Below are 10,535 nucleotides of genomic sequence, written 5' to 3'. Positions count from 1 at the left end.
ATGAAATCCAAAAAAAGTACTTTAAATTATTTTTCACATTCAAAAATTTATCAATTACCAATTTTGTAAATTAGAGAAATTTCAATGATAAATAACTGATTCTATTAAATCTAAATAACTTCAAATAAGAGCGAATTTAAAAAAATTTTAGTTAAGAAGTAAGCCATGTATGGAAAAGTTTACCTTTACCGCAGAAGAAGACACCGGTGTTTCGTGCTATATTTCCACACCATAAATTGTTAAAACATCAATAATAGTATTTTTTGCTTATTTTGACGTTAATTAATTCAAAATAATAAAAAAAGTACAAAAAATATGTTTAATATAAATTTTGAGTCAAAGGACTGATTATTGGTTAAAAATGGTGACCAACTTCTATGTTTCAACCACCAAGAGTTATTTTGAAGAAGAAAAAAATTACCTTTAAGATAAATTAAGATTCAGGAAAACCTTGTATTTTTCATTTAGTAAAAAATAATTTGTATTGTATTAGTATAGATTTCTGTATTAGTATAACTGCCATCGTTACACTAATCTATACTAATACAATACAATATACTAATAAAACTATGCTAATATACCTTTCTCAGCTTTGCAGGATAATTTCTTCGATTGACAGCAATGAAGCTTCAATGAGTAATTCTATGTTTAGAAAAGTTGTTTTAATTCTATTTTTTCACACCAGAACATGTGAATAATTCAAAAGTTCATATAAAAAGCTATTTTGATCTTATTTTATATTAGTGAAGCTTTTAAATTAATAGCAAATTAATCAAAAATGCTATAAGCTTTAATGTTTGATTATCTACCACTGTATAAAACGTTTTGCAGAAAACATAGTAGTTGGCTTATGCAAAGAGATTTACGTTTGTTTTCCAACAAACATTTTCATGCGTGCCAACTCATACCTACAAAACATTTTATTTTCATATTTAAAGTGGTAGTAAATATATACTATTTATTTCTTTTATAAACCTAATTTTTAAATGATTTTGATCACCACTATTCTTTCAAAAATTAAGCACATATATTAATATGCCATATATGCCATATATTAATATGCCATATATTACAACCATGATATAATATCATGGTTGTAAACTTAATTTTTTTCAAATACAACGCATTTGTTTGCTTAAAATTGAAGTTTTAATTCCATTTTAATACCACTGGGAAAAATGATAATGTTTGCTTAAAATTGAAGTTTTAATTCCATTTTAATACCACTGGGAAAAATGATAATGGAAGGGATTAAAAGTTGGCAGGTATGCATTTTGTACAGCTTTTGGACTCATTGAAATTCAATATTTATTCAAAATACATAATTAAGATGTAAAATGTCTCGCAATATTTTCTTTTCTAGTACATTTAATTTATAATTTGAATTTATATATATATATATATATATATATATATATATATATATATATATATATATATATATATATATATATATATATATATATATATATATATATATATATATATATATATATATATATATATATATATATATATATATATATATATATATATATATATATATATATATATATATATATATATATATATATATATATATATATATATATATATATATATATATATATATATATATATATATATATATATATATATATATATATATATATATATATATATATATATATATATATATATATATATATATATATATATATATATATATATATATATATATATATATATATATATATATATATATATATATATATATATATATATATATATATATATATATATATATATATATATATATATATATATATATATATATATATATATATATATATATATATATATATATATATATATATATATATATATATATATATATATATATATATATATATATATATATATATATATATATATATATATATATATATATATATATATATATATATATATATATATATATATATATATATATATATATATATATATATATATATATATATATATATATATATATATATATATATATATATATATATATATATATATATATATATATATATATATATATATATATATATATATATATATATATATATATATATATATATATATATATATATATATATATATATATATATATATATATATATATATATATATATATATATATATATATATATATATATATATATATATATATATATATATATATATATATATATATATATATATATATATATATATATATATATATATATATATATATATATATATATATATATATATATATATATATATATATATATATATATATATATATATATATATATATATATATATATATATATATATATATATATATATATATATATATATATATATATATATATATATATATATATATATATATATATATATATATATATATATATATATATNGTTGGTCTAAACCCTCTTGTGACGTCATCTTTCTATATATATTTACTCTGTTCTCTTATTGTTTTCTGTTGCACTGATGAAGGTTGCCCTTTGAGCATCCGAAACAGCTGTCTGCTTTTAATAATATTTTTGTGCTCTTTAACGTTGTCTACCTTAGTTTGTATCAATATACGAATCCCAAATATTTTACTCATTATAATTTAGTTCAATATCCTTGGGAGTAAATGACATTTTGTAACAAGGTTTTGTATTTGTTGTTTATTTTTTTCAGCATTTTGAAAATGCAGTAGAATTATCTAACGATTCTCTTTGTGAGCTAAATCTGTAAAAAAAAATAATTGAAAAAAAAAAGCAGATTAACCTTATAACTTGTGCGGATTTTCGTCCCGTGAAATGTTATGGCAATATCTCGAAGAAACCCTGATAATTTATTAATAACAGTTAAATGTAACTCAGAAGCAATATGATTTTTTTTATAAAACCTAACAATTCTTCTAAAAAAACATATAAATTCAGTATTACATTCGATTTAGGGTGAAAAAGTAAACCCTGAAATCAAATTTCATATAATTTTGACTCGCAGGTGGGCTATAAAGAAAATGAACATTTGAGCAATTCTACAAATAAAAGTCAATTAGGCGGCTAAAAAAAACCAAAAAAAAAACCCTTTTTTTGGGTGGGGGGGGGGCACGCTATTTCTACATGAATTTTCTTCTTTTTTACACCCTAAAAAAGCAAGAAAAATTCGTGAACATGAAATTTTTCTTCGTGGCATACTTTAAATGACAAAATACCAATTTTAAATTTTTCCCGATTTCTTCAATTTACGAACTTTGATCAAATTTTTTTATTTTTGTTTTTTATACTAAAATATACTCTTATAGTAGGAAATCTCTATAAATACATTTTAGAGAGACATTATAACAACAATATTATTGAAAAAATCGGGAAAAATTTAAAATTGGTATTTTGTCATGAATAAAGTTTTATTCATCAGTCAGAAATATTTTAAACACCAACAAGCCTCCAATGGATCCCATCGCATGTCGGGGTACATGGCAATGAGACAGCCGATGAGGCCCTCGGCCTTTCCAATCAGCCATGGCCAGATTTCGTAGTGGCCATCTTAAGTGTTTAAGGTTTCAAAGTGAGGAGAAGACTTTCCAACCTTGTTCCTGCTCACAATCTGCTAGTCCTGATCACCTTCTTTTTTGCCTTGGCGCTTCTTTTAAGCAGCTGCTGGTTGATCGGAACTTTCTGCAGAGATATATAGGGAACTGACGCGACGGGGCCTTCGGGACCTGGTCTAGGCTTTCCTTCTCCAGGGGGATGTGTAACAACAACAACAGAAATATTTTGAATAAAGAATAAATCTTTCATTATTTTTAATCATTATTCTTTATTCATTAGTCAAGAATAACTGAATAATTTCACAATTGAACACAAATGGGCACGGAATACTCTAATTGACTACGATTGTGACAACTAGAAATAAAACGTACGTGGTAAGAAACTACTTGTAGTTATTTTTATAAGTTACAAATACCGATTTCAGATAAAAAGTGATTATGAGTACCTCTAATCACAACTAACTGGTATATGGTTACAAGTAACAGAAATCTTTTATTTTAGGAAATCAAAATAATCAATATGTACAATCATAAGCAGTTATATTTTACCTGCAATCATGATCTAACGAATAATTGTTAAGATAGTTACTGCGCGAATGCATAATATATTGTACATACATGAGCACTTAACTACGCTATACGTTTATGCGAGTGCACAAACTAGCACTGCACATAAATGCTTGTATGAATAAGTAAAAAAAAGTTGAATGCTTACATATATTGTATATCCGTACTTACGTATATTGTATGTTCAATTGTTCATGCATACGTAAGTAGGATACACAATGTATGTTAGTATGCATCTAGGCACACAAAGTATGAAAACAAACGTACTTATGTGTGCACAGATGCACATACATATACACATTAAATGTATGTGTGTGCGTGCATAAATACACGTATATGTACATATATATATTCATACCCTCCAACTTATGAGGATTTTGAAAATAATTCTTTCTAGTGGTAGCGAACCAAAGTAGAAATTTTTAAAGCAAATGGATCTCTCATAAAACTTTTATCAGAACTTAAGAATCTAGCCATATGGCCTGCACTTTTATAAGTAATAGTGGACAAGTTACGCTAAAATTAATTTTTTTAAAATACTAAGACATTAATTTTGCTGCCGTCCGAAAAGAAGATTTCTAAAACTACGGGAATTCCGTAGCAGTTGGAGGGTATGTATATTGTCTCTACACACGTACATAGTAGTTAAATACATGCTTACATGTATATTATATGCAAAATTATGTACGTATAATGTATGTACAAAAGACGTTTGTTGATACATCCGTACATTGTATTTAAATCTATAAATTCATGCATATATCTTATATGCATACGTGCGTACATACATGTTCATGCATACGTACAAATATTGAATGAGTTTAAAATATATCTATGTATGAGCGACTGTACGTATGTTACATATACATATGTACGTCTACATACATACTAACTTACATGCATTGCTCGTACATTAATAAATTGTATTTATATACGTACCTTCATTCTACGTATAGAAAAATATGACAACACAAACAAACATGCATATAGAATACATACATACAAAGTGAATAAGCATATAGTATGCAATCGTAATTACTTGTAATCATATATTTTAATTACATGTACTCACAAGTACTTGCACTCATGATTATAAGTTATATATTTTGATTACTCAATCATAATCACTCGTAATCGTTTCTTATTGTACTCCTATTCGTGTATACAAAAATACACGAATAAGATTATATTGTGATTACAAGTAATCACAATATAATCTTATTTGTATATTCTTGTACTTATTTTCGTATGTAATTCTAAGTATTCAATTACCTACAATCTCTATTACAATGCAATCAAGCCCATTTGAATCTAATCGTGTTGTAATCACATATATCACAATTACTTGAATTTAAGATTATCAGTAATTGTTAGATTATGATAAATTGTAGTTATGATTTCTTGTAATCTTACTTTATGATTACAAGTTGTCACGACTTCCTGCAATCCCAGGGCTTGATTATTTGTAATTCTGATTATCTGTTATAACTTTTTGTTGTGATTATAAATAATCATAACCACTTGTATACGAGAAATGATAATAATTTGTTATTGTGATTACTTGTAATCATGATCATTGCAAGTAGTTAATTACTAATCAGTCATGATCATTTCAAGTAGTTAATTACTAAGCAATCATTATCTGCAATTAATTACATTTGTAATCGATTACTGTAATCGACGCGCAGCTTGCAATGAAAAAAATATAATGCTTGCATTTTTTTGGCTACTCAAAATTTTAAACAGAAAAATTAGTTGCGACTAATGAATTTATTTATCAATCATTATTCAAAAATGTGCATAAATTTTCATAATGAATGATGAACAATGACTAAATTTGCATGTGAATAATCATTCAGAATAAATTTATTCTGACTAAATTTAGTCATGAATAAAATTTCCTTGAATGATGCCCATCACTGGCTACGGGAGACTAAAAAGGCAGAAAGTGGTGACTAATAAAATTAAAAATTTTATCAGAAGGCATACCTGCCAACTCTTCCGTATTTTCTTATTTAAAGTGGTAGCAGTACTCAGGTTATTCCAATTAACTTTTTGAAGTATAATGATAATTATAAATGAGTTTGACCACCACTACATATAAATAATTACAATAAATATACGAAAGCATAATAATCCTTGCGCAAGCGAAGTTCAACGGGATCAAAATATAAATATATTTTTGAGTCAGATTGTTTTTCGTTTATTGTTTCACAACCACTCTGAAAATCCATTCTCGGAAAGAGTGTAAGTTGGCAGGTATGAGAAGGGATTAAAAAGCTTTTTCTAGCATATTTTATTCTGATTCCTATTGAAGATGACTGCAAATGTTTTTCAATTGAATATTAATAACTTGAATTGTAAGTAAACGTGTTAGTTACGATTGGATAGTTAAAGAAATAATAAATAAACAAAAATGAAATGAATTTCTACCACTTTTTAAATTTTTAGTCGCCTGTGACATCCTTGCAAGGTGCGTGCAGATTCTATTCAAGCAAAGTTCTTGAATCTTTTAACCCTTTCGCGCCGACTGTCACAAATAAGTGCCAGCATAAAACCGCATCAACCAAGGTAAAAAGATAAAACTGGTAATCAAAGTAATTGTTTAGCAGTTTATTTGTGGGCGGAGTTATAATTGTTTGATTTATTTAATTCACCATTACTTTGTTCAAAATAAAACTATTTAGTTATACCTTGAATTAACATTGATTATATATATGATTAAACTAACAATAATTAAAGTAAAAGCAAGGTAAGTCTGTCAAATTAGAAACGACTACATTTAAGTTACCGTATTTTATTTAATTACGTCCTGATCCTGATTTTGTACGAATGCTTTTCTAAATCACCCGTCCCCAAGGGGTTAATAGCAACCGCAACGACTGCTAACCTTAACCTTTTCTGGACGGGCAAGTCGTAAATGTAATCGTAATAATGTAATGTTCGTCCGTTCGTTGTTGTAGAACTAGGCATCTGAGGCCTAGATGACCCTTATCCCATATAATATAAAATATGTAATGTAATGTAATGTATGAATCAGGATAGTAAAAAATAATAGTGGTGGCTTAAGTTTGGGCATAGCTAATTTAACAGACTTATTTTTGCTTTTACTTTAAACACATCCAATTTAACACATCCAATACTAATGGGCAAAAAGTGTAACTATACAATTCGAATTAAGAAGAGGTGAATTAATAAAGCAAACTATTATTACCCCGCCCACAAATAAACTTCTTTAAAAATAGTTTGGCTACAAGTTTTATCTTTTTATCCTGATTATCGACATCCTGAGATTGCATACATGACTCGCCCGTCTCAAAGAGGTTAATGAATGCATGCAAAGTGTAAATTTTTCACGATGGATGGGATAGGGGCCACTTCGCGGCCCAAGCACCCAGCTGGAACCACAAGACAACCATTGCTGACTCAGTAAACTTTCATAAATAGCCAATTCTTCTATAAATAGTCAATATTCTTCGCCAATTAGCCTCGATGAGATTTTCCCTAAAAGTGCTATGTCACCATCTATAATTTTCGTCATTGACTTTTGTCAATCATAATCATTAAAATCAGAGAGTATTCAATTCGTCAAGTAATTTCAAACATATTCCAAATGTTTAAAGTAAATTAACACTTATTTGCCAATGAAACTATTTTATAACTTGTGTAACATTTATTAGGTAACAGGAAGTGAAAGGAATGGCGTATAAGAACTGTGAATTTGCAATAAAGCCTTGCATTTGATTCTCAGTGAACGAGAACACCATGGATTATAAAATTTCTGCACAGTTAGCATTATTATTAGTTATTTACTTTTTTTGTAAGTTATTTCTTTTTATGCTTTTTTATATTTTTCAATATTTTTGTTTAATTAAAAAAAAATCACGAATTCTTTTTTCTTGTGTTTTTGCGTGTTTTTTTTTCCTTTTAAAATTATTCTAATTTATGCATTATTATTATTTATGCATTTTAAGAATTATTTTAAAGTATAACTGCCTAAATTATAGATCTCAATTATTAATTTTATGCTATTAATAATTTAAGTATCGAAAGTATAGATATTTAAATCATCGATGTCACATTGCATTTAAAACAATTTTTTTCTGTAATTTTAAAATTTTAGTTTTAAAGATTATCCTATATATAGATTATGCATATATATTATAGATTATACATATATATATAATAGATTATACAATTGAAAAAAAAACTTTTTTCTTTTTATTACAATATTCCTTTTGCTTTTTATATTTTATAAAAATCGTTCGAACCCTGCGTACGCGTGCATGTTCTATTTTGATCCGTACTAAAATTAGGGTATATACGTTGTAAGACATGGCTGTCAATTTTTACCTCAGATTACCGGTTGGCGCTCTAAATCCAAACGAAATAATTTCTCATAAGATTTGAGAAATATTCAATCAAAAATTAATTTCATCATACGTTGTTATGAACTATTTGTTTTTGGTTTCCCTACGTCAAGTTATTACAAGTGGCGCTAATAATTTCATGTTTTATGCAGGCCTGCCAACTTTCTAAGCTTTTTGGAAAAATTTCTACGAGTGTAAGCTAAGTTGATGCTTTTATGTATTGTTCTTTTATTATGAATTTGATATAACTTTATTTATCACCTCACTACTTGCAAATGATTCGGAAGTTTATATAAAAAGCCTCTTTGTTATGCAATACTCTCGTGGCAAAGCTTTAACTTTTAATTGTCTACCACTCAATAAAATATTTTGATAAAAGCGTAGTAGTTAGCAGCTCGCTTTTATTGTAAGATTCTTTGTTAACACGTTGAGCGCCACGATAATTTTACATGTCTTGCCCGTTAGGCCACAACTGTAAATAACTACATACTAAATTTGCAAATATTAGACTGATTTTGCTAGTTTTTAGAAGGTTTACCATGACATATCCAACAAAAGTGGTAAATTATATAAGCCCACGAATTATTTAAAAATAGTGGTGGATAAAAATCTTCTAAATTGAATTTATTAAACCAAGAATCACAATAATTAAGTAAATTTTGTATAAATTTTCTGCAATTCCTTAAAAGAGCAGAGATGCCAACTGCTCCGGACACGCCAAAATAATTAATAAAGCGCTAAATAACTACAAAGTAAATTTTGCAAATATTTGACTATTTCTGCTTGCTGTTTAATAGGTATAGCATGACTAAAGTACCGTAAAATTGTGAATTATATAAGCCTACGAATTATTTAGAAATAGTGGTGGATAAAAATCTACTAAATTGAATTTATAAAACCACGAATCACAATTTATAAACTACCACTTTAAAATATACATTTGCTGTCCGGAGCAAGTTGGCATCTCTGAAAGAGTGTAAATTTTATAGTTCTATATCATGTTGTACGCTGTCAGCCATCACCTCCTACATCAAGAAGCATCCACACGGTCTTTTATAAGTAGTCCGCGCAGACTGTTTAAAAAGTGAACCAGTTGTGCGCATGAACCCAAAACCTTTTATAAAAGTAATTGAGAGAAATTTATCTTATATATTTGAGAATTGAATCTGTAGTGGTTGACAAGTGAATAAGGCAAACTAATAATATTCATAAATAAAATAAATTTTTTAGTTATATATTTGTTACCACTTTCTTATTTTAACTATATGCTGTATTAAATGACTCGTTCGGTAAGTGGATATCCTTCATAGTGGTCTGATCGGACTACCTATAAGAAACCGTGTGGAGGCTTTCAGTTATAGGAGGCGGTGGCAGACGCAGCCTAAATGTAATTTCAGTGTCAGCCACCGGTGGTTGACGTGGCCTAAATGTGATTTCAGTGCCAGCCACCGGTGGTTGCCGCGGAATATATGTAATTTCAGTGTCAGTCACCGATGACTGACGCGGTACTCAACATGTTAAAAAAAAACTTTCACATCCCTACATCTAAATGATTCAAAAGTTCATCTACCTCTTTGTTTCTCTTGCCTCGTTGTGAGGCTTTTTAAGTGCTGGCATTATTACCAAGTCTTTAAATGCTTTAGATTTTACCTATTTACTACTCTATGACATTTTGCAGAATGCGTACTAGTAGGCAGTATTGACAATGGTTTAAAAGCTTTAATTAATGGGACTATTAAGCTTAATTCTGAATTGATTAAATTGTTTATAAAGTACTTAAAAATTACTGACAGTGATTTATCATTGAGGCAGGGAATTCATAATAGTTTGTTTCAGTTATAAAAAGGCATGGCAAGATAAACTAAAATATAAGTTATTGTGCATTTTTCCTTATAATAATGCTGTGGTAATAACGAGTGTATTATGTAGTTTCATTCGTTTCATAAGTTTTATAAAGCACATTAGATCTGCAACAATTTTTTATTTTTCGTGATGTTTGGAATCTTACTCAAAAATTACTAAGTGTCAC

General features: G+C 26.8%; 1 protein-coding gene across 2 annotated transcripts in view; it reads left to right on the top strand.

Annotated features, from left to right (window-relative positions):
• LOC122272050 (carbonic anhydrase 1-like) overlaps positions 1-10,535 on the top strand; it is a 55,260-nt gene that overhangs the window by 32,577 nt on the left and 12,148 nt on the right. The window contains exon 1 of one of the 2 annotated variants that reach the window (XM_043055044.2): positions 7,803-7,956. The exons of the other annotated variant lie outside the window; for it this stretch is intronic. Within the exon in view, the coding sequence (XP_042910978.1) occupies positions 7,902-7,956 (55 nt within the window). The 5' untranslated portion in view covers positions 7,803-7,901. Of the gene's footprint in view, positions 1-7,802; positions 7,957-10,535 lie in introns of those variants that run through there. 2 annotated transcript variants of the gene reach the window in all.

This window comes from Parasteatoda tepidariorum, chromosome 9, assembly GCF_043381705.1.
Source record: "Parasteatoda tepidariorum isolate YZ-2023 chromosome 9, CAS_Ptep_4.0, whole genome shotgun sequence".
NCBI classification, from domain to species: Eukaryota; Metazoa; Arthropoda; class Arachnida; order Araneae; family Theridiidae; genus Parasteatoda; species Parasteatoda tepidariorum.
Note: the sequence above shows the minus strand (reverse complement) of the source record. Positions and strands in the feature narration are given on the sequence as shown.